Source organism: Exophiala mesophila (assembly GCF_000836275.1).
Source record: "Exophiala mesophila strain CBS 40295 unplaced genomic scaffold supercont1.5, whole genome shotgun sequence".
NCBI lineage: Eukaryota > Fungi > Ascomycota > Eurotiomycetes > Chaetothyriales > Herpotrichiellaceae > Exophiala > Exophiala mesophila.
In genome coordinates, this window is record NW_015622508.1 from 210,693 (window position 1) to 238,213 (window position 27,521).

The 27,521-nt window shown below is 51.1% G+C and overlaps 11 protein-coding genes across 11 annotated transcripts; 6 read left to right on the forward strand and 5 right to left on the reverse strand.

Annotated features, from left to right (window-relative positions):
- Window positions 1–1,045: 1,045 nt before the first annotated feature.
- On the forward strand, window positions 1,046–2,336 carry PV10_06890 (uncharacterized protein; the record flags this gene model as incomplete). Its single annotated transcript, XM_016371739.1, has 3 exons — window positions 1,046–1,531; window positions 1,591–1,727; window positions 1,837–2,336. The coding sequence occupies exons 1-3, from the start codon at window positions 1,062–1,064 to the stop codon at window positions 2,334–2,336; spliced, it is 1,107 nt and encodes a 368-aa protein (XP_016221071.1). The 5' UTR covers window positions 1,046–1,061.
- A 20-nt stretch (window positions 2,337–2,356) lies between these two features.
- Window positions 2,357–3,751, reverse strand: PV10_06891 (proteasome subunit alpha type-5). The gene is made up of 5 exons (XM_016371740.1): window positions 3,575–3,751; window positions 3,505–3,517; window positions 3,379–3,457; window positions 2,971–3,317; window positions 2,357–2,905 (listed from the first exon to the last, which is right to left on the reverse strand). The coding sequence occupies exons 1-5, from the start codon at window positions 3,597–3,599 to the stop codon at window positions 2,629–2,631; spliced, it is 741 nt and encodes a 246-aa protein (XP_016221072.1). The 5' UTR covers window positions 3,600–3,751; the 3' UTR covers window positions 2,357–2,628.
- Window positions 3,752–4,523: 772 nt separating this feature from the next.
- PV10_06892 (uncharacterized protein) lies at window positions 4,524–6,046 on the forward strand. Its single transcript, XM_016371741.1, has 2 exons — window positions 4,524–5,090; window positions 5,142–6,046. The coding sequence occupies exons 1-2, from the start codon at window positions 4,783–4,785 to the stop codon at window positions 5,767–5,769; spliced, it is 936 nt and encodes a 311-aa protein (XP_016221073.1). The 5' UTR covers window positions 4,524–4,782; the 3' UTR covers window positions 5,770–6,046.
- Window positions 6,047–6,310: 264 nt separating this feature from the next.
- On the forward strand, window positions 6,311–9,195 carry PV10_06893 (uncharacterized protein; the record flags this gene model as incomplete). The annotated part of the gene is made up of 2 exons (XM_016371742.1): window positions 6,311–6,695; window positions 6,749–9,195. 2 exons carry the CDS (start codon window positions 6,311–6,313, stop codon window positions 9,088–9,090), a joined length of 2,727 nt encoding a protein of 908 aa, XP_016221074.1. The 3' UTR covers window positions 9,091–9,195.
- A 119-nt stretch (window positions 9,196–9,314) lies between these two features.
- PV10_06894 (uncharacterized protein) lies at window positions 9,315–11,196 on the reverse strand. The gene has a single exon (XM_016371743.1). The coding sequence runs from the start codon at window positions 11,017–11,019 to the stop codon at window positions 9,439–9,441; it is 1,581 nt and encodes a 526-aa protein (XP_016221075.1). The 5' UTR covers window positions 11,020–11,196; the 3' UTR covers window positions 9,315–9,438.
- A 5,013-nt stretch (window positions 11,197–16,209) lies between these two features.
- On the forward strand, window positions 16,210–18,714 carry PV10_06895 (uncharacterized protein; the record flags this gene model as incomplete). Its single annotated transcript, XM_016371744.1, has 1 exon — window positions 16,210–18,714. One exon carries the CDS (start codon window positions 16,210–16,212, stop codon window positions 18,712–18,714), a length of 2,505 nt encoding a protein of 834 aa, XP_016221076.1.
- A 285-nt stretch (window positions 18,715–18,999) lies between these two features.
- Window positions 19,000–20,721, forward strand: PV10_06896 (uncharacterized protein; the record flags this gene model as incomplete). The annotated part of the gene is made up of 1 exon (XM_016371745.1): window positions 19,000–20,721. The coding sequence occupies one exon, from the start codon at window positions 19,000–19,002 to the stop codon at window positions 20,719–20,721; it is 1,722 nt and encodes a 573-aa protein (XP_016221077.1).
- A 40-nt stretch (window positions 20,722–20,761) lies between these two features.
- On the reverse strand, window positions 20,762–22,082 carry PV10_06897 (ribose 5-phosphate isomerase). The gene is made up of 2 exons (XM_016371746.1): window positions 21,374–22,082; window positions 20,762–21,201 (listed from the first exon to the last, which is right to left on the reverse strand). The coding sequence occupies exons 1-2, from the start codon at window positions 21,581–21,583 to the stop codon at window positions 20,917–20,919; spliced, it is 495 nt and encodes a 164-aa protein (XP_016221078.1). The 5' UTR covers window positions 21,584–22,082; the 3' UTR covers window positions 20,762–20,916.
- A 262-nt stretch (window positions 22,083–22,344) lies between these two features.
- Window positions 22,345–24,505, forward strand: PV10_06898 (uncharacterized protein). The gene has a single exon (XM_016371747.1). It carries the CDS (start codon window positions 22,523–22,525, stop codon window positions 23,441–23,443), a length of 921 nt encoding a protein of 306 aa, XP_016221079.1. The 5' UTR covers window positions 22,345–22,522; the 3' UTR covers window positions 23,444–24,505.
- PV10_06899 (uncharacterized protein) lies at window positions 22,405–24,548 on the reverse strand. Its single transcript, XM_016371748.1, has one exon. The coding sequence runs from the start codon at window positions 24,199–24,201 to the stop codon at window positions 23,503–23,505; it is 699 nt and encodes a 232-aa protein (XP_016221080.1). The 5' UTR covers window positions 24,202–24,548; the 3' UTR covers window positions 22,405–23,502.
- Window positions 24,549–25,129: 581 nt separating this feature from the next.
- On the reverse strand, window positions 25,130–26,344 carry PV10_06900 (uncharacterized protein). The gene is made up of 2 exons (XM_016371749.1): window positions 26,123–26,344; window positions 25,130–26,076 (listed from the first exon to the last, which is right to left on the reverse strand). The coding sequence occupies exon 2, from the start codon at window positions 26,072–26,074 to the stop codon at window positions 25,469–25,471; it is 606 nt and encodes a 201-aa protein (XP_016221081.1). The 5' UTR covers window positions 26,075–26,076; window positions 26,123–26,344; the 3' UTR covers window positions 25,130–25,468.
- Between the last annotated feature and the right edge of the window lie 1,177 nt (window positions 26,345–27,521).

Below are 27,521 nucleotides of genomic sequence, written 5' to 3' on the forward strand. Positions count from 1 at the left end.
TGAAACTGATTTCCATTATTAAACTGATCTTCTAGATCCTGGTAGGTTCCAGGGTACAGGCCTAAGAAAGGACAAATGTACGAGATCCAATGGTTAGGCGTACCTCTCAATTAGAAAGCCTGAGTTGCAGATTGAGAAGATTGTGTTGTGCCTTCCTTAATCACCACGTTGTAAGACGCGCTGCAGAACAGTCTATCCTTCTTACACCAATCGTGGAAATCTTTGCAGGGTGTCATACCATCGCAGCAGTCATCCTCTCAACATACTGAAGGCATACTCACGTCTGGACAGATTGCGCACCGATAGAGGATAGATTGCGTGCTTTCGGATCTCAGGTTTGGCTGCTGGTAAAGTGGTGTGCTGATCTTGATTACCGACTTGATGGCGCCAGCTACTTCTCAGATGAATCATTTCCCAGGTACGCTCATGTACGGTAAGGAATAGTAGTCCAACTTCAGGCTTCTCTTCAAGACTTGCGCAAATCCCTAGGTTGTACATATGTTCAACCGCCGAAAAGCGTGAAACCACAACACCTTTTCGCGCCAAGAACATATACTGTCACATGAACAGATCGACGTTGCCACTGCCGATGCGAGAACACATGTTACAAGACTTGTTTCACGATTGCGACATCGATCTGAAGTCATGATCAATCGCGGCGTGCATAAGGACAGGTCCAGGCGGTAGGTCATCTCTTGCATGGATCACGCAATCGGTTTGGAGAAGACGCGAGAGACGGAGCCCGCCCAATGACCAACGGTTGCAGCACGATAGCACCATATCGGCTTCCTCATCGAGAATGACCACAGGTGATGAATGCCCAGGACGACTGCGGGGTCATGTTGTTGGATTGCAAGATGAGTCCAATTCAGAATTTTACTCTCCGTTGATTGGCACCTGGTAAATCTCCTCGTTCCTCATTAACGAGCAAATGACTTGCCGACTAACCGTAGGACCGAAGTCGTTGGGACCATAGCGATATATAAGACGTGTTCATTACCCCTACACCCCAGTGCCCTTTGCTCACCCAAAGCTCCATAGACAATATCAACTCTTCCACCATGGCGACCAGCACTCAAGTCAACCCCCCTCCTTTCCAAAAGGGCTCTGTCGGCGCCTACAAGGAACTGGCATACGGCAAATATGACAAAGAGCGTGAATTGGATCTCGCGGCCAAATTCGGTGCTGCCTCGTATCCCAACTACCTCCCCGTTTGGGACAATGAAAATGGCGAGGTTTACAAGCCTCTGACGCCTTTTGAACATTATGAGCATGGAAAAGACGCTGATCCGACTTTTCCCAACCTGCTCAAAGACGGCACCACCATCGAAGACATCACCGCTTCCATCGGCGCAGAAGTCAAGGGCATCCAACTGTCACAACTGAACGACGCAGGCAAGGATGAACTGGCCTTGTTGGTCGCTCAAAAAAAGGTCGTTGCCTTCAGGGATCAGGATCTCGCCTCACTCCCCATCGAGAAGGCATTGGACCTCGGCCGATACTTTGGAAGACTGCATATCCACCCAACAAGGTAGCCTTCTCTCTCACGGTTCTCTTCCAGAGACGTTTGCGCTAACAACCTCATCATAGTGGCGCACCTGCTGGCTATCCTGAGGTCCATCTTGTCCACCGGGCTGCGGAGGACAAGTCAGGCCTTGAGTTCTTAAATAGCCGGACGAACTCCGTTGCTTGGCACTCAGATGTAACGTATGAGCAAAATCCGCCTGGTAAGTTAATATTCAAACGTTACTTCCTCAGCTTCACCCTACCGCCACTCAATCCCATGTCCCAAGATTCAATGAAGTGGCCTCGCAATCTCTGAAACGTTTTTACCAGGAACCACATTTTTGTACGCTCTCGACGTTCCCAAAGCTGGCGGTGATACTCTGTTCGTCAACCAAGCCAAGGCATACGAGAGACTCTCGCCTGCCTTCCGTGAGCGTTTGGCAGGTCTCCAGGCCGTGCACTCGGGATATGAACAGGCTACCGCGGCTCAGAACCGGGGAAGCTTCGTCCGACGCAACCCAGTCTCATCCATTCACCCTGTCGTGCGAACCCACCCGGCCACCGGAGAGAAGGCGCTTTTTGTCAATCCCCAGTTCACTAGGTATATCGTGGGCTTCAAGCAGGAAGAAAGTGAGTATCTGCTCAAGTTCTTGTATGACCATATTGCTTTATCGGCCGATATCCAAGCTCGCGTTCGCTGGCAACCGGGCACCGTTGTCGTCTGGGATAATCGTGTGACGGCCCACTCGGCCTTGGTCGACTGGGATGACGGTCAGCGACGGCACATTGCCCGAATCACTCCTCAGGCAGAACGCCCGACTGAATCATAAAACCCCTGGTCAACAGGGCTCAGCACCTGTCCAATATCTGCAACCTCACAAATGAATAGACAAATGATCAGGACATAGTATGCGGGTGTCAGTATATAGCTCCTCAGTCACAAGAAGTCCAAAATATCTAGGGATCAGCATATTAGAAATCAAATCATCCTTGTTTGAGGTGAAATCCTATCAACGGCCTGCCAGCCGTGATGCTTTTTCGAACACGCCACGACTCCGGACTAATGCTGGTAATATGGCAGATGAGGAGCCAAAAGAGCTGTAGCAACACCTGGGCGCAAGTCTAGTCGCCTTCGAGTCTGGCCACGACCGTGCTCATCTCGTCGTCTTGATAGATTCTAAAACCACCCTCTTTCGTCACGCTCGCCAACTGGACGTTCTTCGAATCCAGCTTCTCCTCCATCACCTGCTTCAGTGTCTTGAGAACCAATGTCTCCGCCTCTTCCAGTGTCAATGATCTGTGATATTCAGACTGGAGCTCTGCCTGCGCTCCTTCACTTCCCGATCCAATAGCTTTGGCATCATAACGATAGAAAGTTCCTGACGGTTCAGCGTGATAACTGTTCAATGTCAGCCCCAAGCGGCTCTTTACAAACCAACACGACGATCCCCGGAGATTGCTCACAGTTGCGGTCCATTGTCCTCGTCCCAGCCGGCAATTAGTAATGCCACGCCGAAAGGCCGACTCATTATTGACTCTTCGCCCTGGGCACCCTCGCCGAACCTGAGAGCCAGATCGCAGATTGCTTGGGTGCAGCTCTCGACTCCGAGCTTCTCGTTGAAGTTGAAGGCGTGGTTTTGTGATTCGACGCGGGCATGTTCAATCATGCTCCGGGCGTCAGCTTGCAGCCCTGACATGGCGCAGCCGATGTGTCGGTCAATCTCCACAATCTTTTCTATGCTTGACGAAACGAGCAGGGGCGATGTGACACGCTTCTCGACACCGAGGAGGACGCCATGGGAGGTAGCAACCTGCAAAACGTTAGCCATCGGAGCCAGGAAACTGTGTGGAGGAATGATGTTAGAAACGTACCCCAATGGCGGTAGAGCCTAGTTTGATAGCTTCTAAGGAATATTCGACCTGGAACAGACGGCCTTCTGGAGAGAAGGTGCTTTGATAAGTTAGGAAGATGTTCTGGTACACCATCGGATAACTCACTTGATTCCGCGATCTATTCAATGTTAATTCAGGTCTCTCAGGTCTTCGGCATTGGGGAGGTACTACTTACCATATTCTGACCGGGCGATGAACATTGCTGCGGCGATTGCAAGAAAGGAGAGACTGGAGAATGTATGACAACACTTGGGACTCTGAAGCCAGCCGGAGAGGGATGTAGTAACAAGAGAGCAGGGTTTGGGGGTGGCAGGTCGGTCGGGGTTGAACAATGCGGTGATACTGAGATGGGAACAGGCAAAGTTGCATACGAAATCGCGGCGGGACTCACGCGGCGTTGTGACGTGGATGATGAAGAACTTCTCCGTAACGCATCAGTGCCAAGTCTACGGCCGGACATACAACTCAGTCTGCAGTTCCTCTCAAAAGATACAGCACTCCTTTATGAATACTGGACCTTTTTAATTTAGACGACCACTGAGTCCCTGACAGGACATTGATCTCGTGAGGCTCGAGTTCTCATGATTTCTTTTGAACTCTCGTTGCGTAACTCTCGTTGCGTTTCATTGTCTTTGGATTATGTGTATTGTGTAATCATTTCAAACCACTAGCTCCCTCGTTGAGTCGCTCTGATCTACATTTTCTTCACTTCACCTGCTGCTTGCGGACTGCGAGAGCTTACTGGTGGGCCTTGGATGAAACCTCTCCCAGATGAATCATGACGCTAGACAACAGACACTGAATAGAACGCATGCCACTTCCATGGAAAGGGAGCAGACGGGTCAGATGGGTGGCCAGACTGTGGAAACATCGGCAGGGAGGGTCCAATTGCCCAAGCTGTTTCCGGGCATTGTGCAAGACTGTGTGCAGATCTTCCGCCTAATATTGGTTTTAAACAAAGAACGTCCTGTAGGCCATCGACTGTAAATTGTAACTTGGGAGCCTTGAACTTGACTCTAGAATACGTCTTTTCCCCGTAGTCGACTAGCCAAGAATAGCATGGCCATTTTATGTTGAGAAAGAAAAGCCCGTCACGTCACTGTTTCAGAGCTCGATGACAGCACGTTCAGGTTGGACAAATCCAAGCCTTCCAACGAGGCATTGCATCCCTGGACGTAGATTTATGCCAAAAGCTTGGTGCGGACGCGTCCTTCTTTAAACCGCCACCTCGTCGAACCTTCTGATCACCCGGATGAAAGTCACTGGGGTACAACGACTTGTCACACATTGCTGACCTTCTACCAAACAACCGTGTTTTGACCCGGATCCTCGTTGTTCTATGCCACAACCATTAATTCCAATTATGCACCTCTATTGTCCACCATGGTTCGCCTTATTTATTCGACGCTGAAGCTGGCATGCCTGGCTTTTTTAGTCATCATCGGGTTAACCTCGCTGCTCCGACTGCAGTTGCCCAGCTTGACCTTTGGTTATAAGCGTTATCATCATTCGCCGGTGCCGCTCAGCACAGAATCAAAACGGCTAGTGGTGGCAAGTCTCAAAGGCGATGACACACGATGGTTAGGAAAACGGCTGCCAGATTGGCCTGTGTCGTTGTATGTGGTGAATGATCCCGAAGCGAAGTTTACTGTCCCTTTGAACAAAGGACGAGAATCAATGGTCTATTTGACGTAAGATCCAAACCAAGCCCGCCCACTGCATTCCAAACTCATATGTTGCAGCTACATCATCGACAATTATGACAATCTACCGGAAATATCGGTTTTCATACATAGTCTTCAATACCAGTGGCACAATGATGATCCCAACAAAGATGGAGCCACCGTCATTTCACGCCTTCAACTACCCTATGTCCGAGAGCAAGGCTACGTCAACATGCGCTGCGTATGGACGTTAGGCTGTCCAGAAGAGATAAATCTCGACGATCCTCGGTCTGGACATACGACCTCGTTGCATTTTCGCCACGCTTTCGTCGAATTGTTCCCACAAAGAGCTGCAAATGGAACAACTCCAAGTGTGGTTGGCGCGAGTTGTTGCGCCCAGTTTGTCGTGACGGCCTCCAAAATTCGAGAACTGCCCAAGGCGGAATACGAACGCATCCGCGAATGGTTGACCAAAACGCCCTTACCGGACGATATTAGCGGCCGAATACTCGAGTACTCCTGGCACATGCTATTTGGCCGACAAGATGTTCATTGTCCAGACGCAAGAACTTGCTATTGCAATGTCTTTGGACTCTGTAACCTCAAGAACTGTAATGCGGGACGCTGTGAAGGCCAGTACACCTTACCAAAATACGCTTCCATCCCGCCTGGGTGGAAGCCTTTGCCTATGTACCGACAATGGTAGAGCTTCCAGCTCACAGCACTTTTGATTGGACTTATACCTTCATCCACGCCAATCAATTGAATCAATCGGACGTTTGAATGAATTTACAGATACCGGGGAGGCTGTGATATAGATCCGCTTCCGCATATTTCATTGATGGAAACATGAGTCTACATAGGATTGCACGGGCGTTCACAGGTCGGTATACTATCGAGGGCCAGTGGCCCCCGACTGGAGGTGTCCTCGAGGGAAATCGTTAAAGTAGCGGCACTTCTCACGATACTGGAGCCAATAAAATATCTAGATACGGTTGCCGCCTTAAGGCTAACCTACCGAGTGTGCCATTGATTCTCCCTCTCTCTTACCCCACTGCGCCCACCGCCTGCACCGCGACGCGCTTGTTGTTCCCTAACAAGATATTCGCCTGGACACTCGATCACACCCACACCGTGTGGCATTCGTTGTCGCAATTCTGCAAATTGCCCTGCAAATTGCCCTGGTGATCGTTCTTCGTCTATGCTCCAAGGCCAATGACGACTTAGAAGAATGAAGACCGGGCACAATGGCCTCTCTACATCACCGGAGCGCTTCGATGGCTGATCGTCGTAGTGCTCATCTTTCCAGTGGACCGGCCAGGGTCAGTTCAACCAGATCTCGAGATTATGACCGACCCTCCGACCGCGACCGAGATGGATTCTCTCCTATAGTATCAGGTAGCCCGACCGAGCCACGCGACGGCAATCATAGACATTCAAAAAGCGACAACCGCCTGAGCGGCTTGGAACGGCGCAAAGAAAGAACAACCATCACAACAACCGATACCGTTTACACCAGAAGAAGTCCCAAGAAAGATCTCCCGCATAGCGAGCTCCGTAGGAGCGACACTGATCGAAGGCGTAGCGCCGGCCCCGCTGTTCTTAAAAAGCCCGTCAAGGAGAACCCTCAAGGTAGGCAGGCATGCACACGACTTGATTTTCACTCAGTGCTGATGTCGATGTAGAGCCATGGATTCCAACTGTCCAGCTCGTCCCTCACTCGTCTGCGCCTTTGGCCTCTCGTGTCACATCGCCACCCATAGCCCGCGCCGCGCCCCCAGAACTAGAACCCCCGCCCTTGGAATCAATGTCTATGCAGGGACAAGAACAAGCCATACTGGATGATCTCCTGTACGTCTTCATGGGCTACGAGGGCCAATACATCCGCTTCCACGATAAATATAACCCATCAGAGGAGAAAGACAGACTCAATGGACCAATATTTGAACCAGCGGCAGGCCTTGATCCAAGTCTGAAAGATTTGACTAGATCGATTCTCACCATGGCCACCCATTATTGTGCCATGGAGGCTTTCATCGAGGTTCAGAGTAGAGCAGACTTTGGCGCTGTCAACCATGCTCTCTGTGCCGCCATTCGCAAGCTCCTCAAAGACTATCTCATCCTCGTTGCCCAACTGGAGATGAAAGTCTTGAACGACCCAAGTTTCACGCTTCACCAAATGCACATTGCTATCATCCCAACTGCACAGTCTTTGGCACACTTATACTCTCTGGCACAAGAACTCCTTAAGAAAAATTCCCTTCTCGACGAGGACATTGACAACTCTATAGATGATTTTGATGCTGACAACATCATTGAACGACTCAAAGAGGGGGGGGATCTTCTTCCCGGCAGCCTCAGCAAGAAGAGGTGTATAGGTGGCAATGTCCTTGGCATGCTGACGACTCGTTTATCGACGTTTTCGGGCGATCCTGCGGCCAGAAGTATCTTGGAGATGTTGCTGCGAGAGGCAAGCAGGCCATATATGGTCATGCTCAACGAATGGCTCCACCAGGGAGGAATCAGAGATCACCACTCAGAATTTCTCATTGGTGAAAGGGCTAGTATTAAGCGAGAGCGTCTCGACGAAGATTACACAGACGAGTATTGGGAGAAGCGATACTACATTCGTGAAAAGGAAATCCCTCCTCAGCTAGAAGCTGTGAAGGATAAAGTGCTGTTGGCTGGGAAGTATCTGAACGTTGTTCGAGAGTGTGGTGGTGTCAATATCACCAGCAAGATCGTCGATACACCTGCCACTTTTGATGACCCTCGATTCATGGACAACATCAATCACGCCTACTCTTTTGCCAATAAAGAATTACTTCGCCTGCTCCTCACCAAGAACTCTCTGCGAAGCAGATTGCGCTCAATGAAGCATTATTTCTTCCTGGACAAGGCTGAGTTCTTCTCTTACTTCTTGGAGTTGAGCTATTCGGAGCTCCGCAAGAAGTTCAGGGATGTCAACGTTGGCAAACTACAGTCGCTCTTTGATCTTGTCCTTCATCAGCCGGGAAGCATTGCCGTGGCCGATCCTTTCAAGGAAGACGTCAAGGTCAAAATGAACTCTGTTGGACTAACTCAATGGCTGATCAAAGTCGTCAATGTCCAGGGCATGGACCAGGACAACCCTGAATCCGTCATGGAACAGTACAAGACACCGGTTGAAAAGGGCAAAAAGGAAAAGGAAGAAGAAGAGAGAGAGATTTCTGGACACGGCGCTCTGGAACTGGATTATTCGGTTCCATTTCCACTGTCCCTCATGATCAGCCGAAAAACAGTCCAACGGTATCAGCTCATCTTTCGGTATACACTGGCACTCCGCCATCTGGAAAACCTTTTGGTGGGATGCTGGTCGATTCAGAGTAAAGAGCGCAGCTGGATACATCGTTCACAGAACCGGAGAATCGAGTTTTGCAAACGACGCATTTGGACTCTGCGGTCAAGAATGTTGGTCTTTGTCCAGCAGATGCTCTTCTTCGCCACAGCCGAAGTGATGGAACCCAGTTGGCAGAAGCTCATGGCGAAAGTTGATGACACGGAACGTGGCGAGAAAGAGCCAACACCATCTCCATCCGGACTGAATCCTAAGAGGAACCCGACCGTTGATGAACTGATGCAAGATCACGTCGACATGCTCGATACCATCCTCAAAGACCTTGGGCTGACCCAAGCCAAACTCCTACGGGTCAACGCGAAGCTCATGACCGGGTGCCAGCTATTTGCCACCTACGTCGAACGCGCAACCAAGGCTCTATCAGAAGTAGACACCAGCATGTCGGAAGCGGCGGGCAACAAGAAACCAACCGCCAATGTGCCAGCTGTGGTGGTCCCACCGACAGATCCAGCTCGCATGAAACGGCTCGAAGACAATATCGGCAAGTACGAAGACCACTTCAATCGCCACCTGAAGATCCTGATTGACGCACTTAACTTTTACGCCACGACGGAGACAGTGTCATTGTTGAGTCTTGCCGTTCGCCTCACCAACGCCGAGGTGCAGAAGCGAGATGATGCATTTTTGTAGAGCACGTGTGATGTGACATGTGAAGCAAGCGTGTTGATTTAGACAGAACATTGATGATGGCCATGATCGCGTGACATAAAGGTGCTGGTCTTAGTTGATCCTCTATCAGGGAAGCATGGTTTGAGTGCATACATGTGCTGCAAGTGCTGCAGCGCGACCTGTATTCGACTTTACGAGTGTCATAAGACAGCTCAAGCTTTGGACACGTGAATGAAGATCCCTAATGATGATGACCATGATGCTATTGCTACTACTCCTACTCCTACTGCTATTACCACAGTAGTGCGGTCTTGTTGTTCCTCTCGCTCGCACATCGAGGTTGGCCAATAGCAAATACAAGCGACCTTGTTATCTTGTCTTGTAGACACAGGGTTTCAACACCTTGGCCTCGTCCTCTGGAGAAACGTCGTCATCCCTTCCCTGACCGCCAGAGAAACGCATCTTGCCGTCGTGTTGTTTTTGATATTCGTGGCCGTTCCATTTGAGACCCTGGTGCTTGCCGGCAGTTGGAATTCCTGACTTGATGAAGATCATGGTGACAAACATTTTGTTGCTTTTGTCAACCGATTCTTCTCGGAGCTGGAAACCTCGGCGGGCAAAAACCTTGACAAAGGCGGAGATGTCGGTGTCATCCTGAGGTCCGGTGGCCTCCTCGACGAATGACTCGGTCGGTACGCCATCATCGTGGCCGTCGTCCTTTGGTCTCTGGGTCTTCCTCCTCTTGCCCACGCTATTCTCGACAACACGGGGACCAGGTCCACGACCAGCCCTGCCGAATCGGGACTTGACCTCAGCGACCCATACCTCTCCCTTTCCATCTCCACGCAGGATGCGCCAGGCCTCTTCGACGAAGCTCACCCAGTTGGTGCCCATGAGACTCAGGCAAAAGACGGCAATATCTGCTTCTCCGTCTCGTAGCGGGAGGTTGGAGATGTCGGCTTTGGTGACGAGTGTGTTTGGAGAGTGGAGGTCAAAGTTGTGGAATTTGAGCTTCAACGACTTGTTTAGAGCCTGACAGCCGCGGGCGAGAGGTGCATCGCCGCAGCCCAGATCTGCTATGGTACAAGAGCCAGTTTTGCGGCGAGGAATCGGGAGGACGCCATTCTGGGGTGATGCCAGGGTCCCACGCGTCTTGATAGATGTGATGTACAAATCCACCGGGTTCTGTGGCCATGAATCTTTGACTTGTTGTGAGAAGCCTGCGTGATATTCGGCGAAAAGATCTGGGGATGAGGAGAAGAGATCCATTGCGGAAGCTGAGGAGGTTGTATACAAGGTCTCATTGAGATGACGAAAGCGAGCAGAAGTCAACTTGCTGCGCATCTTCGCTTGCAACGGTGTCAATTTCGTGGTCGGGAAAACGGTAGAAGGATGCAACTGTGATAGTCCTTTGGCCGTGGTGGAGGAGGCATCTGGCTGCGCTTGGGCATCTCGGGCAGGGTTTTCTGCGTCGTGATTTCGGCGATTGTTAGAAGTTTTGTCGCGAGAATTGCTGCTTGTCTTGGGCTTGTCACTTCTTCGGGGAGCTTGAATATCGTGCTGAGATTTGGCGGAGGGGTTTTTCGACGAGGCAGGATCGACTTTATGGGTTCGTTGGCCCTCCGTCTTCACACTGGGTATTGTTTTGGTCTCATGGTTTTTGGCACCGTCTTTCCCGCTTCTCGCAGTCTTGTCCCCTTCAGACGTGCGCTTCTTGGCCTTGCCATGATCCTTGGGCTGCGAGACAGGCTTCAGGGTATTGTGTTTGTTCCATAATTTTTCAAGCTCGCTCCCAGAGATCTTCGAACTGTGGTCTTGACGAGGCTGCGCATGCTTCCTTTTCTTCGAGGTGGAGGCGGAAGAATCTTTGACGGAGGATGAATGTGCGGTAGAGTCCCTCTCGGAGACAAGAGAAGTAGCGGAAACCGCCCAACCAGGAACTGCGAACATTTGAACTGGGTTGGGTGTGTGTACAGTAGTCGGTAATACTCAAAGAAAAAGATTGCAACCGGCTAACGAGAATCCGGGTCGGGCAAGTGGGGACGGATCCTGACATCTGTCTCTGTCTTGCGTTCGGTGAGAAGCAGTGGAGTTGGAAGAAGCTAAACCCCAAGGGAGCGAGGGCTGTTGGACCCGTAAGGCCGCGGACTCAAGGGCTTGGGGCCAAGAACAGTTATGTACAGTAAGGGACTAGGTACCTAGAGTACTCCGTAGGTACTGTAAAGACACTAGAGGGAGGCTCCGTAGCTCGTGGGTATAAGGTCCCGCCGGCATGTCTTTGCTCCGTCCCTGAGGTGCGCATGGTTTGGGACTTAGGCCGAGGGGCTTTGGAGGCTTTGTGGCTACTTACCCAAAAGGTAGGTACCTAATTAGTGCTACTTTTTAGTCGGTGATCCCTAAGTTACTCCGTAGAGCATTTGCACCAAGATTTGGAGATATCAAGCGCGGGGTACGCAGCCATTGCAGGTTCTTGACCCGTCGTCGGCCGCTTGAAATATCAGCCATTTCCAGGATGCTGAAGAAAATGTCGAATAAGCCAAAAAGCCACAAGGTCCAAGGCATCTCAAACTTGGAATATGCTGGTATGAAAAACCCCCAACTCATTTGCACTTTGGCGGAGACATTCACTCACGGCAGATGATCTGGCAGTGTGGCATTGTGGATACAGTGATGATAGGGCACAAGATGCTAAACAATAATTTGTGCAATGGGGAGCACTCGGGAGTGAATCCGAGGTCTCCACGTCTGGCATTGACCCACGCTCCATACAGCATGTGTACTGAGTACACATACGCCGTCCTAAGTTGGTACAGCTTGGATTATTCAGGCACCAAGGATTTGTCGACCATCCAAAAGCCCAATTGCTGAATTATCACATAGTTGGAGTCATGAAATAACACATCCTTTTGACGCCAGCCAGCCAGCTGTTGATGAAATTCCTCAGGTATGGAAGTTTGAAAGTTGGAAGATTGGAAGTCGAAATTTGCCCACGAGACCTTGGCCTTGAGGCATGGTGGGAAAGTGGGTGAACCTCCAGGCTGTACGCATTGAGTCTAGCAGCGTTCCAGGGCAATTACCAAGGAACTCTGGTGTGTCTGGGCCCCTCGGCCCCCTCGAAGATGGACTTAGAGCGGCCAAACTTAGTTAAGCCCCCGTGGTCCTCCACCAAGATAGCCCCATCAGCCACTGGTGGTCCAAGCGGACGCAAGAACCAGGATGGTGGGAACATTTGCGCAATACAGTCACGGCTCACGAACCAAGTCGATGCACCTCGCGCATGTTTCCTGACTCGTCATCATCGGTGGAAACGATGCGCACGGGAGAGAGAAGATGCGTGATAGGGAGGTCGCATGTTGTCCACAGGAAGCGACGCACACACACAGTATCTCGGAACAGTACCGCAATTACGCAACGGAATGTACCTACCTACGGAGTAGATAGATATTCTTATCTCGAGAAATGGGTTTCACCAGGTTAGGTAGCTCGCCAATTTCAATTGACCATTCGGATGATGCAGTGCTATGCCTGCGGATAATTCCCATTAACGCGTCACCTATGTAAAGCAAAAGGATCTACGGAGCTACGTATGAAACTCCATATATGCGAGTAGTCGTGTAGGCACGTAGGCGCGAGAGTACGGAGTACCTGATGTGCAGGCCTGGTGGTGTGTGCCATGCTGGTGACACGCTCGTGACTCTGCAAGTTCGTGGCCCCAAACCTTATAAGCTTCCACTTTAAGCAACGCAACCAGTACTGAGATTGTCCGCACAAAGGACCGCATTGGGCTAGTTGAAAATAGCTGGGATCAATAATGATACTGCGGGTTTGGTCTTCCGGACAGCTCAAGGCCAGGATTGTTTTCAAATACCTACTGACATGAAGGTGCTCGTGGTGGACGTGGACGCCGCTCACCGATTCTTACCCTGGTCGCAAGAGTCATCCGTTGCTTCCAACCGTGTGTCGATTGCACGGCAATCCCGTGTTTGTCACACTCTCATCATTGGCCCTATGTACTCCGTATCCAACACTTTATCATTATTGGAGTCAAGGTTTCTGGAACCGTTGAAATGCACCAAGAGTTGCTGTCGCTCGGTTTGTCACGGGCATGGGCATGGGCATGAGCATTAAACGCCGAGAACCCTAAGGATTGATGTGGATCGATGAACGGATGAACGAACGAGGGGGCCAGGGACAAGGGCTAACTAACGGGGACCAAGTGGCAACCTCCGCGTGCATTGACACCTCGGCCAGGCTCCCGAGGTAGTCCAAGGGGGCGCTCGGGCCCTATAGCCTTGTACCCCTAAGCCCCGCGACGTTTCTTGTTCCTGCACCTGAGAGGGGAAGCTTATGGGTTCGGCATATGCCTACGTACCTAGGTACCGTAGGCACCTAAGTAGTACCTTCCATACCTGGTTACACTTGGATGCCGCCTCTGCGTATGGCGAAGCTCCCACTATCATCTTACTTTGTCCGAACTTGATTGGGTTGATTATTACAAATGGTTGGCTTGCAGATGTCAGAATCTCGACCAAGTGTCCTGTTAGATTAGCCCACTAGATTCTGCATTGTACGTAGTATTCAGCAGGGTTCAAACTTAGTAGCTAGAGGTCCAACCCAGCCAAACGCAATGTATCTTGTGTTTCTGACAATGCGCGGCGCTATGCCACGTGCTCCTTCAGGCAACAGGGACCAGTAATTCTACACACGGTTGTGCCTATGTAGGGAGTTAACCCCTGTGGCCCTGTAATGCCACCATTGCTCATAAACCCCAGAGGGAAAAGTCAACAAGTCAACTGCGTTTGTGGCGCTGTCCCCGACTAAGGTTCTTAATATTCCGTTGCCCATTACCAGCTGAGTAATAGGTACATACCTGAACTACAGTATCCATACGCTGTTACGCGCATACCTTGTCGTGCTTGTGCTGTACGCAGGCGGGGCTGAGGGGCAAAGACTTTCTTCTCTGATCACAATGTCAGACCACCCTGGTAAACGGAAGCCCACAGCCAGCCTTGGTGCTCCTTAATTCCCTCCGAGCCAAAGCCCGAGGGCCCTGCATGCAGAAGCCTCCGCGGCCTTCAATATTGCTTGTTTTCTGCTATGATCGTGATCATGAGCATGAGCATGCTCGACTCTTCACAAATCTCCCGCGTCCGCCTGCCCACCAACCCACCAGCCCACCAGCCGTACCTCAATACGGAGTACTGGGCTTGCACGGTTTGCTACCTCCAAGTTAGTACCTCCCGATGCGTCCCAGTGCCCCCCAAAAGCACTGTCGTCGGTGGCGACTTTGATCAACTTTGCATCGGCCATGACCACCATCCCCACATCCATCATTGATCCACCATCCACCGTCCACCGTCCACCCATCCGTCTGTTCTGCAGTCGATCGAGGGCACAACTTGTACGGCGCCTTCGGGCTGTCCTTTGCCCTCAAACCCTTTGACTACTCAAGGCATGCTCAGAACCGAGCCCCGTCATCCCGGGACCATTCTTGAACCCAGCCCGCAGCCATCCTGGCCGTTCTCCACTTCAGCCTCTTGGACCTTATAACCGCCAACTGTTCGAAACCATATCCCGAATACTCATCATCTCGCACCCCCTCAACCTCATGTTCGGCACTCCAGTTCTTCTAGATCGATCTGTTCCAGTCCGTTGTCCGCCTTCTCTAGCGCTTTGAAACCCTCAACTCGTGGTCCTGCTCTGCGACCTCGACCATCAACTCACCAATCAACTCACCAATCGCCAACGCAACTCAACCACGCTGCATATGCAGCTACAAGGTATTCCCACCGTTGACTGGATTTGTGATCTTGTCCCGCTGGCCTGAGTGGGCCCAGCGCTACGAGTAAATACAGCACCATCAACGGCTTCCGGCGAGGCGAACACACCTGCTTCTTCGGACACCTCGCCTTGCACCAAAACCACTTCAGCACCCTGCTGGTCTTCTATATTCAACCCTCGGTTCAAGTCAAGCTAGTTGGGACCATGCTTCTCATTGTCATATAGCCCTACACGTCTGGTTGCCATTTCAACTCAACCTGTCAGAGTCCACCTCGAACATCTAATGGTCACATGCCTATCAACAAGACTGAATGATTGATGCTCCTCCCATGTTGGCTTGATAGCTCCACTCCAGAAGGACCACCGCCTTCCATCATTGATGAGGCTTGTCACAATCGTAATCGAGCCTTTGCTACCCTGACCAAGAGCGTCCGAATCATCACCGCCACGACCTCTATGCCTACAGAAACAGATGACCCGGAATCATCCTCATCGGAAGCAGAATCTGTTCCTGCAGAAGGCCCTGCAGAGCGTCCCGCCCCCTCTGAGAAGCCGAAGCAGGCTGCTACAGCAAAGAGAAGGACAAAAACTGGCTGTCTGAGTGAGTTCCCCCGTCATGCTACTCAAACGAAATAGACTGAAACCATGACCATGTAGCGTGTCGAAGGCGAAGGATCAAGTGCGGAGAGGAGAAACCAGTGTGTACGCTTCCATTCAATCTGCTACATCAAGCTAACCCGTTCAAGACCTGCAAAAATTGTATCAAGTCGAAGCGCGAGTGCGCTGGCTATGTCCAGCCCTTGGTCTATAAGCAAGAGCATCATGCGCCTCCAAACCCAATTCAAGGTCGGACCGATGGCATCTATCTGGCCCAAGATCAGTCTTTCGTCCCTGGGCCGTATCTCAACATGCCAATGCCGCAACACCACTTCATGAATACGCAGCCTCCCTTCCAAACCCATGCACATCCCCAACACTTTCAAGATCACCCTCGATATGTCGGTCCTGTCCCAGTTCAGGACCCTCGCATACAGTATCAGAATATGCCTACAGACCCCAGTTCGATAGCATGGCCCGTCGATCCTAATCAGTTCACAGCTCGGTTGCCTGGAGAAGAAAACATTATGGCCGTACCAACTTTGTACGGCCACACGTATACTTCCGCGGCACCCCTACCAGCCACTATGGCACCGTTTGCCTCATCTGGCCCCTTGTACCCTCAAGCGTCCATGCCCATCGATCATCCAGAACATCTTCACCACCCACAGTACGCAAGAGCGTTCCAAGAGGTTACACAGGACTTCTCCTCGCACCTACAAGCGTCGAATCCAACAACTACAGTCGGTAGGCATTGACTCAATGCACAGTATTCTCGACACTGCACAGAGACTAACTCTGGTAGATCCCACACCCCGACAGTATAGTATCCACGGATTCGTTCAGCATCCAACTTTGTCAAATCCTGTTCAATCCTTTGCGATTCCTCCTCTTAATACAACCCACCTGGGTGTTGAAACAGACGATGATTTCGAGGACCCCGAGGACCCATTTGACGTAGATATGGATGAAACTGACATGTCCTTCAATGACGCGGCCGAATCCCTCCGGAACATGCTCGATCGGTCGGGCAACACCAACTGGCAGCAGTCATCGCAGTCCAACCCTAGGCGACGTCAGCAACAAATGTTAGCGACATATAGGCCAGTACTAAGCTCGTCACCTTTACGAGATGAGAGGAATGAGCGCATCTTTTGCCATTTTGTGGAAATTACGAGTCATTGCATGAGCATCTTTGAGAGACACCAATATTCGCCAATCTCCCTTCCCACCCGAACCTTATGGAATTTCACCATACCTGCCCTGGCCATGTCTCATGCCGCTCTGGCACATTCGATATTGGCTCTGGGGGCACTCCATCTGGCCAAATTGCAGGGACTGCCAGAAGACATTGCCGTGAAGCATTTCACATATGCGGTTCGAAGGGTGGGGAAATTGCTCGGGCTGCCCAAAAGACGACACGAGATCGCCACGCTTGCCACTGTCCTTGTTCTGGGCTTCTATGAAGTTCTGACCGGCGACCATTCCCGCTGGTTTCTTCATCTGGGCGGCGCTACCAGACTGGTCCTGGAACATGACTACGCAGCATTGACGCGAGCGACTCGGCGGATGAGAAGCGGCGCCAAAGCTCGCGTCCACCAACAGACAGCACAATTCGCTCTCACCGAGGAAAATTATGCTCGAGTGGCAGGAATTCCTTTGGCACTGCTCGATGATGTGGACTGGGAGGTTGATGCCCAACTTGTATCCCGTCTGGCAGGGCTGCCCGTTGATTACGACAATCAACATCAGCCGGGGTTCCCATCTCACGGCTTTACCATGGACTTGAGTACCAAGGATGTTGAAGATTTCAAAACCAAGATGGATCTTCGATGGTGGTACTGTAAGCAGGACATCTTTGGCAGCATGATCAGTGGGGATCCACTTCTCATGCCGTTTGAGAACTACATTTACTGCCCTCCAAGGGGTCAGATAGGCCGGGGCAACAATCCTTATGCCACACTCGATCACATGCTGTTGATTATGGCCAGAATTACCGATTTTGGCGGAAAAGATCGAGCTCGCAAGCAGAGGGCAGTCAAAGCACAAGGGGGTCAATGGAGGCCGCCGCCTTGGCTGTTCCCTCAAGGCCCCCCTGGCGGACCACCGGGCGGCCCTCGAGGTGGCCCAGGAAGCAAGATGAGTGGAGGACCACCACGGCCGTCTCATCAATCCCACCCCACAGTCACACAAGGTCCTAAAAGCGCAGTACCGAGTACGTCTGACATGTCCAAGGCCAAGGCTTCGACCGCTCCAAGCGCGAACGAAGGCAGAATTAGACGACAAAGCCGACAAGGTCCTCCGGGAGAGAGTCCTCCAGGTGCTCCGCCCATGTATGGCATGATGCCGACGTCAAGTAACAATGTTGAGATGAACTCGGCATTTAGAGCAATGGATGCATCAATGAAGGACCCTGCATTCCAGACCAAACGAGAAGAGCGACACGCCTCGCCACCAAAGTCTCTTGAGGAGGAGACTGCAAGAGCATTTGCCGAACACGAATCAATCACCAAAGCATTCGATCTATATAGATCATGCCTTGGTCCAGACTTTGATCCACTCCCGCTTTCCGACGTCACTCCACATTCTACACCTTTTGGACCAGCGCTGGTCTACAGAAATCCTGCCATTGCTAATCTCTGGCTGTTCTACAATGTTGGCCGCATCCTCCTGCACCGGTTCCACCCTGAAATGCCGCCAGCTGCCATGGTCTCAGCCGGAGTCACGGCTCACCTGACCAAGGACTACGCTCAAACGGTGGGCAGAATCTGTGCCGGGCTCTACTCCCCGCACCATTATGGCCAAAAAGGGCCTTTGGATCCTTCATTTGCCGGTGCTCTGATGGAAAGCACCTTCCAGCTTCTCTTCGCGGCTGTCCAGTTCCAAGACGCCGGTCAGCGAGGCTGGACCATCACCAAACTTCAGGATGTTGCGCAGAGATGTGGATGGCAGACATCTGGAGCTGTTGCTGCGGCCTGTGAAATTGCCTGGGAAAAAATGGGACAGGCTGGACGAGGGCCACCATACGAGCGCACCTTGGACGTGAATAACAAGGATGTCCGTGTGAGTGGGAAGTTCTCGCGAAACCCTAGCGCCAGCGTCAACAACTTTCGAAAGTCGGACGACGCTGTTACAGATTACGAATTGGAGTTTGTGAATCATGATCGGAACTTGATCGATCGATCTGGGTCGACCAGAACTCACTGGGCAATCGGCTTACTGTCCGTTGAGGAAGATATCAAAAAGATGACGATTGAGGACGAATGAGAACTCTGCGGAACAATTAATACCAGAGGCGACGATGCAAAGATATCTGACATAGTATAAGTAGTGACAAAGAAGCAACAGCGCGAGCAACCTTTGGATGCATCCATCAAACATGGCAAGCACATTGTTCAGGCCTGCAGCTTCCCTTGACTTGACCAAACTTGAAATCCTGATCTCATCGTTTGACGTGGATTCATCAACTCTGCGTCTCTTGATCGTCACTCTTTTCTCTTCCTCCTCGCCAGACAACATCGCCTGCCGTTGCATAATAGTCTTAGATCTAATATGACCCACCAATTCCCACAGGACACAGCATCCTATTTCGACCATCCCAACTCACCACGGCCTGACCCTGATGGCAGCACGCCGATTTCTCCAGGGACGATTCCCTCAAGTCTTGTCAAAAACACTACTCGACCGTCATTGTCTCTTCTTGGCTTCCTTAGCCGCCGCACGAGATCCGACTATGACTCTGTACACAAACGGGTCCATGTGCAGGCTATCGAAGACGATGGTCCAGCGCACCAACTAACTGTCAAAAGTCCTCTCTCGCAGCCAGAATCTCACAATCCGCCTAATGCTATTGATTCTGATACAGACTCGATCGGCGGACGACGGTCGAGTCTAGAAGTGCCATCCTCCCTCGACGCTTCTCATCCAACTGAACAGAGACCTGCCAGATCTGCCTCCAAGACTCACGCATACCCCCCTCGACGGCCACGAATTGGTCATACCTGGAAGCGAACGCAGTCAGGGAGTGTGTGGTTTGAGACTCGGAAGTCGACGATCGAAGGTCTCCCTACTCTGCCATCTTCTAGCTCTCATGCTGCTAATACACCTCCAGATCAGCTCCCGGTACGCCGTGATCAGACTCCGTTGGCACCGCCGAAACCAAGACATGTTTCTCATTCACATGTGTCAGACTCAAGCAACATTCGAGTGGAAACCCCCTTCTCTGAGTCCACCGTGCAGGATGTACCGCAAGAAGAAAAGATGACCAAGAGAAAGGAGAAAAAAGTGACATTCAGTCCCAAGACGATGTTTTCGGCGCCATTTCAGTCAATTCGTCGGCTGAGTAGATATGGACGTCATCAGACCACAAGTCGTTCAGAGGAAGCTGCCGGGGCATCGGCAGGTGCGCCCCAGAGTGACATGTGGATGGCAGATCACTCAAGCTTGTTGAAAAGGAATTATACCTTCCAGGCGCTTCAGCGCGTGAACAGCGTCCTCCAGGATCCGACGACGACGGCGTCTCGGTCGATTTGGCCTGCCTCTTTGAACCCACTGCGATCCCGAGCTCAAACAGGGGCTTCACGAGGTCCGGTTGATGTGCCTACAGCACAAGGTTTGGTGATGCCAAACGCAATGCTAGCAGGCAAGAGCAATGATGCTATATCAATCAAATCATACACGTCAAGCCAAAGAGCCATGTTGATGGGGATGCAACCTAGCAACACTCCTGAAGAGAAAGCAACCTACCGGATCAAAAGGAGTGCAAGTGCTGAGACGGAGGAATATCTCACAGTTGATATCAGCATCCGGGGAGGGACCAGTTATTTACCAAGTGAAGCTCGGCGAATTCACACCCCGCCGCTCCCAGACCATACGCAGGATGGTAGATTGAAAGGTTTCTTTTTTGATTACAACGCACCGAGGAGTCAGACAAGTCTGGAGCCGGTGCAGCGCCGGAACAACAGAACATCCAAGCGCGTGGTTCGATGGAAAGACTGGTATGATTTGAAGCTGGCTGAATTGGATACATCAGACGAGTCGGATCTATCATCATGGCCGCGACAGGTCCAAGGGATAGAGCAGCAGGAACTGGACGAGAACATCCCGGAACATTTCCCAAGCAGCCCACTTTGTCCGAGGAATCCACGGTATTGGCGAGTGGTGCAGGGAAAAGGTAACCAGAGTCGGAGTTGTTGGATGCATGGGACAGGAGAGTACGAGGCTGTGGCCGGAATGAATGGCGCCCTAGAATTAGGACAAGCAATGAACAGCTGAGACGTGGTTGGCTGGGTGGAATGGTCAGTGGTAATAAGCACGGCAACAGGTGAAGAATCTAATTCAGGAATAAATCGAGATGGTACCAATGAACATGGAATAGAGAAACAGCTGTGACGAGAGCTGTTGATGCGGGTCGTTGACGGACCCAGCTCGATAGGAATTAAATTTGAAAAGGAGAAATCAGCTACCAAGTTAGTCCTGTCCAAATCTCTCCTCGTATTTTGAGATATGGTCGACCTTTTCGGCGGAGGACGAGCTTTCATCAAATCGCAACTCGACCCACTCATCGACGAGCTTCTTGGCGAGTTCGAGGCCAATGACCCTCTGACCAAAGCACAGGACCTGAGCGTTGTTGGATAGGACGCTCCGCTCGACGCTGTAGGGGTCATGGGCGGTAACGGCACGAATGCCCTCGACTTTGTTGGCTGAGATGGCGACACCCAGGCCGGTACCACAGATCAAAAGAGCGCGATCAGCCTATAAAGACAGGAAACAGGAATGTTAGTAAGTAGTTGGATCAGGAATAATTGGCAGATGAAGATGAAAATGGTGCAGCGATAATATACATTCTGTATATGGAAACCCTCTCGAAATGGAAACAAAGGACGCAAACATTGAGTAGTACTAAGTAGGTGGTGACATGACATACCTCGCCATTCTTGATCTTCTTAGCTGCATCGACCGCCAGATGCGGATATGCAGTGTCGTCGTCAGCACCATCGACGCCCACGTCCGAGACGCTGGCCACACCCGCGTGTTTTCTAAGTGTCTCCTTAAGTGCTGTCTTGTAGGCATGACCGGCGTTGTCGCTGCCGACGACGATCCGGAGAGGAGATTTGGTCGTAGTTGCATTACTCATTTTGGAGACTGTGGGTGATGAAGTTTAGGTAACAGTGGTCAAATGTAGGTGATTTTGGCGACTCGGTATGAGGTGAATCTTGAATTTTGACTTGATGGATAGATAGATTGATGTGGTTGGGGTTTAAAAGGTGGTAGATGTTTATAAGTAAACCTCAAGGTGGCACTGGTGAGTATGGGGTGCGGTGGTGGTTGTCAGGTTAATAATGAAAAGGTCCAACTGTTGGTGGTTTTTGTCTCTTTCATCCACTATAAGAATCGATCAAATCAACGGGCGGCGGTCAATCGGTCAAGGTCAGGCCGAGTGAAATGGTTAGGTTAGAATGCCACGATGCGAGGAAAAAAAGACCAACCCTTGTACAGAAAGGATGTCGGTGGTTTAGCCCGGCTTATGGCTTCTGTCCTCTGCATGTCCCTGTAACTTGTCTGGCGTCATGTTCTTGTTGTGGGGAATCTGTTCCTGCAAGTACGGAGTATCGTCGTTGACAAGAAACTCCAAACCCGGATTGCCGTTTTAGGGCATACCGCCCGGGTAAAAGTGCAAAGTGGGTGGCAAGAAGGAAGAAATGCTGATGTGGGGGAGGAAAGAAGGGAAAGGGAAGGAAAGGGGAAATCACCGGTGAGGGGTTACTGGAACTTCAGTACGGAGTAGCCAGATGAGTTGCTTGGGGTCCAGACTCCATACCTAAGAGCAGAGAGGTATACATATTTATTGTACTCCGTATGTGTACCATAGGCTGGAAACCTTCATCTCTTTACTAACATTCATTCTAGCTATATTCACATGCAAGTTTATCAATTGTCTAAACTCTGACACCATTCTCCTTTGCATATTCCATTTATGTTCGGTATTGGCCCTTTTTTGTGACACCGATTACTGCAAGCCCGTGAAATTATAAAGACTCTTGTTCGACTGTACGACTCACACCTCAACTACACCATGTCTTCAACACCAGTACCCTATCCAACTTTGCCGTCGAAACTAGTCCTAACATCAACAAAAGCCTACTTCTCACCCGCGCGGACCGTCCAGTACCTTGAATCTATTCTCGACCCTTCGACACAGATCCTGTCACTACTCGAGTCCCACAAGTCACAGATTCTCTTTGTTTTGATCCCTGATCATCTCACCGTCTACCCATGTTCTCAGATACTTGCGTCCAGATATCCTGGACCTGACCGAGCCTCCCTGTCGACCGCCTCGTGGCCTCTGACACTTGGGGCTCAAAACGTTTTCTGGGCCCAGGACTACGGCCCATATACGGGCGAAACGGTGGCGCCAGCGCTTGCCAGCTTGGGCGTGGAAATCGTAGAGCTGAACCACGCCGAACGCCGTCGACTGTTGGGTGAGACGGACGAGACGTCAGCCAAGAAAGCTGCTGCTGCAACGCAGGCAGGACTGATTCCCTTGGTCTGCATCGGTGAGCTCGACAAGCCTAATCTATCCGGACCTCTGAGTCAGAGCGTTGGGGTTGCGTTGGCACAGTTGCGGCCCCAGATAGAGGCCGTCTTGAAAGCCGTCCCAAATCACGCTCCTGTCATTTTCGCCTACGAGCCGGTCTGGGCAATTGGGGCTGCCGAACCTGCCGGCGTGGACTATGTCGGCCCCGTCGTCCAGGCAATCCGCGACGTGGCCCGGTCTGTGGTGTCAGACAGAACCGCCGAGGTCAAGGTCGTCTACGGCGGGAGTGCTGGCCCTGGGCTTTGGAGCGGTAGGTCCAATGGCGGCAACGGCCTGGGCAAGTACGTGGATGGCTTGTTTCTGGGCAGGTTCGCCCATCAGGTCCAAGGAGTCAAAGGCGTTTTGGACGAGGTCGTAGAGAGCTTAAAGCAGGACCACGGTGAAACGCCGGATGATTGAGGTCGGACGGATGGAAGGTCAGACAAACTGACATTCATGTCTACAGCTGGAATCCAGGCCTACGCCAGATGGCCATCATAAATCATCGCATACGCCGTCACTCCTTCTCCGCCCTCTCTCGGCCAGCCCGCGGAATCAATATGCCCCTTTCCGATCGTGATCTCCTCGGCCAAGCGAAAGCCAAAGTGCTCATAAACGCTAGCAGCCTGCTTGGTTGTGGCTTCAAGCCACGCCGGAACTCCTTCATCTCTGGCTCGACTTAAGAATGGCTCGATGACCGCCGCAATTGACCCAGACACTTTGGGAGCCGAGGGATTGCGAGCCAGAAAAGACAGATGGTAAAATGGTCGGATTCGGGAGGGATCGGCTGGTGAGGAAAGATACGTCTTCTTGGAATCCATGACCTTGGCCCGCCACTCAGCCAATAATGGACCTGGTCTCGCTTTGGACTCGATGAAGGGCTTGCCTTGGTATGAAGGACCTTCCCAGAGGGCTATGGCTGACCAGTTACCCGCCTGGACTAACTCAGCTCCTGATTCGGCGCTGTCAATGATCCCTTGAGCAAAATGTTGGTGCCGGCGTGGGGAATCGACCAAGGCTGATGGATATGGCGGAGGGGTATTGTCATTGTTTACAATGAAAGCTGTGGTCAAGGCAGTCGTTGAAAATGCTTCCACAATGATGGAAACGAAATGGTCGAGGTCGTCGTGAGAGTGAGGGTCGATGGGAGATGAGACAGGAATGATGGACGGAGACATGTTTGCGATAGATATAACAGCCAAGACAGACAGGGACTCAAGCGACTAAAGAGACGTCTGCGCTATATGTGATGATTCATCGACGATGGCAGTGTAGGATTATGGAAGGAGAGTTTTGCGGTTAGAAACGTGTGTGGTGTTGACCTGTGTGTATGTTGATCTTAGAGATGAAAGGAAAGAAGTCACTGGAGCCAGGTTGATTCAGACAATCATGAGCCAACTTGTGATGGGCGTAAACCACGTAGAGCAAACCCGGGGTAATGGCCAAGATGTTCTACTAGACGGACCGGTTAGTGTCGGTGGATGACATGAAGATGAAGCCCGTCAGGGGAAGCTGAGTGGCCATGTGATGGACTGGTGGTGGCCGTTAATGGGCGGAGCGGAATCGAGTGAATCCATGAGTCAAAGTTTCAGGGTTACAGTGCGCCTTGTGACCAAAGGCCACCAAATTGCCACACAGGAACACAACACGCACATGGCGTTCTGGTGGGTTGGGAATTATCTTAGGGCCAATCGCCATTCAATCTGAAAAAGGGCAAAGATTATTCAAACGTCATGGTTGGCTAACTGTTGAGCCGCCCGCTTGTAGCCGGAAGAATGTGTGACAACGTGAACATTGCAACGAGGGAACCTGGAATGCGGAATGCGAGGCCAGGTCGGGCCAGGCCAGGCCAGCATCAGGAAGCCAACAATTTGTGGCATTTTTTTTTGTTTCTTTTTGTTATTATTGACGACGCGTGTCGAGTTCGAGTTCGAGTTCGAGTTTTAGTTATCGACCGGCAGGCGCCACACCTCTTCTTAGGTCGTTGCTTCCACTTTACTACGTTGCACAAAAGTCACGTGGTCAGCACTTTATCGACGACATCTCCTATTGTCCATTGCACCTCTCCTCTACACTGATGATTCAAATATCCTCTCAACCCTGTTTTTTTTTTTAGATTTCTATCTCTAGTATCTAGCACGGTCGTACTTCAAGGCTCTCCTTGCATTCATTCTCTGGCGGGCCTCGAGATCCGAATACTCTTACCTTGGCTTGCATCCGCTGGATTCGAGCTGTCTTTCGGTGATTCTAGAACTCCATACTCCATACTCCATACTCCAGCCTCAAAGTGAGACTTAGTCACCCTTGTCAATACCTCCATCGTGAGATGCCTCTTTCCCTTGAGAACGGAGCACTGTTGCTGGTGCTAGGGACTGGACTCACCTTGACTCTGGGTCCTAGGAACCCCATACTTACCTTGACTCACCTGGTATGCCACATTCAATCTTAATGGCGTACATTCACTTCCTCCACTGTAATCTTGATCTGCTGGTTGCCCTGATTGATCTCAATCTTGGTTCGCGATCCTTGGAGCTGTGCACCTTGGCCGGGATGGTACCGAGCAAGCTCATCACCGAGGCGTGCTGATCCCTCATAGCGGCGACTCGGTTCGCGACGTGCAACAGTGCCTTCATCATTTCGAGGGTGGCTATGTGAGTTTGATTGATGCGACGATCGGCCAACAGAGCTGCCCTGGTATGGCGTAAGCTCACCCCCGCGAGATCGACCAAAGCAGCTTGCAATGTCGTTGCTGCTGCGTGAGTTGCTCGAATGTCCCCTCGAAGCGGTCTCAACGTCTCGACGAGATGAAGACGATGCCTGCGAACGTCGATGCTCCGATCCAATCACTGTATGTTCACCCGCTCGGCTTCGGCTGGATCCCACGGTGGAATCATTGGCACGGCTGCGGCTGGATGACACGGGAATATCGTGAGATCGACTGCGGCTGGATTGAACAGTCGAATCAAGCGCCCGGCTACGGCTCGACGATACAGGAGCTTCGTTGGCTCGAGTGCGGCTCGACGAAACTGCGTGCGATGGTGATCGAGACATGTCTGCGGGGAGTTAGTTTAGAGTGTCGAGAGTGGTAAGGACTGGTACCTTGAAGTTAGGTGATTTCAGTTGAGTTTTTGGGTTGAGTTGACTTTTGCTGTTGATCCTCTCCAGATATCAGTATGCGTGCTAGGTTTTTGTTGTGAGCTGACTGAGAAATCTGATATCTTTGAAGCTACTGTTGGAAGGATGGAGAGAAGAAATGATGAGACGAGGATTTCTCGATGCTATATATGCATTCTGAGCGAGAGGACCAAATATCCTGACCTCAACCAACAATGGCTTCGAGATAAAGGCGCAAACAATAGTCCCTCGTTGAAAGCGCCACTCTGGCCAGTCGCACAATGGCAGTTCGACGGACAATCTTCAAAGCAATTGTTCACTGGTCTTTTTCCTCGACTGAAGAGGAATAAATGGTAACGAAAATAGCCATCAAATAGAGCGATTCGTCCCATCTTTTTAATAGGCCAGTCCATACCATTTTACTTCCGTGTTTACAGAATCCTTTGTCAATAGCTCTATTTTCATTGTCATTAAGTGCCTGATATACTTCACGATCTACGTTTCGGTCCACGGTCCACGCACGATGGGACAGATGTGAGAGATTGGCTCTCCTGTTGATTGTCTTGTTCGGACCTGGCTTCGACATGGGTTTTGACACACAACTCATCATCAACAACTTGATGGGTAAGAAATATTCCAAGAAATCTTGAGCAACCACAAAGACAAATTCTGGGCTCCGCAAATGCTGGGTCGTTTCTACCAAGATAGCCTCCAGTCTGGTGTTCCTCCCATCGCCTGAGCCGGTGCTCTCTGTCTCAAGCCAAATTCACCACAGTGTCTGTGCTTGATCGCTACTAGTAGCCCTCATTAGCAGTATCTTCCTGTCAATGTTGGTTTGCCCTCCAAGAATAGATAAAATGGATCATAAAGATCAAAATTAAGTATTCACGCATTCAATGTTGTGTTTGTCTGTGCACCAGTTTGCACAGCCTTGTGGCACATGTGACGTCTCAGACAGTTGTACCCACGTAGTCGTTGTTGTCAGGTCTCGGCGAGTTATGCATAAGGTACCTATGTACTGTTTGTGTGCTATTCGTACGTGGTGTACTTACCTGATGTACAGTAGTATCCATACAACAAAGTTGAGACAAGCCCGTATTTTTGGTGGTGGCTTTGATGGCTTTCAGCTCAGGAAAAGAACACATCTTGATCGAAATCCACAACCTAGATCTCAGTGGATGATCATAACGGAGCCCAGGTTTCAGTAGTGTGTCAGAATTTCAACGAGCTAATTCTATGAGTCGTCGGTAGTGCCGAGGGATGCGGGAAAGTGGGCAATTTTATGGTTGAAATTTTCTTTGCTGGGGATCGACGGGGGTTGCGTAGGCTGTGGGCATCGGATGCCTATGAGTGGCCCAACATTGAATTTTTCAGGGGCACACCA

Excerpts from the sequence above, each read along its gene's own strand:
- PV10_06891 (XM_016371740.1), bottom strand. The coding sequence starts at position 3,599 with ATGTTCATCGCCCGGTCAGAATATG. Across the intron at positions 3,318-3,378 it reads TAGGCTCTACCGCCATTGGG|GTTGCTACCTCCCATGGCGT; the intron begins GTACGTTTCTAA and ends AACGTTTTGCAG. Across the intron at positions 2,906-2,970 it reads GAGGACAATGGACCGCAACT|TTATCACGCTGAACCGTCAG; the intron begins GTGAGCAATCTC and ends GACATTGAACAG.
- PV10_06892 (XM_016371741.1), top strand. The coding sequence starts at position 4,783 with ATGGTTCGCCTTATTTATTCGACGCTGAAGCTGGCATGCCTGGCTTTT. Across the intron at positions 5,091-5,141 it reads GAATCAATGGTCTATTTGAC|CTACATCATCGACAATTATG; the intron begins GTAAGATCCAAA and ends CATATGTTGCAG.
- PV10_06894 (XM_016371743.1), bottom strand. The coding sequence starts at position 11,019 with ATGTTCGCAGTTCCTGGTTGGGCGGTTTCCGCTACTTCTCTTGTCTCC.
- PV10_06897 (XM_016371746.1), bottom strand. The coding sequence starts at position 21,583 with ATGAGTAATGCAACTACGACCAAATCTCCTCTCCGGATCGTCGTCGGC. Across the intron at positions 21,202-21,373 it reads AGAAGATCAAGAATGGCGAG|GCTGATCGCGCTCTTTTGAT; the intron begins GTATGTCATGTC and ends CTGTCTTTATAG.
- PV10_06898 (XM_016371747.1), top strand. The coding sequence starts at position 22,523 with ATGTCTTCAACACCAGTACCCTATCCAACTTTGCCGTCGAAACTAGTC.
- PV10_06899 (XM_016371748.1), bottom strand. The coding sequence starts at position 24,201 with ATGTCTCCGTCCATCATTCCTGTCTCATCTCCCATCGACCCTCACTCT.
- PV10_06900 (XM_016371749.1), bottom strand. The coding sequence starts at position 26,074 with ATGTCTCGATCACCATCGCACGCAGTTTCGTCGAGCCGCACTCGAGCC.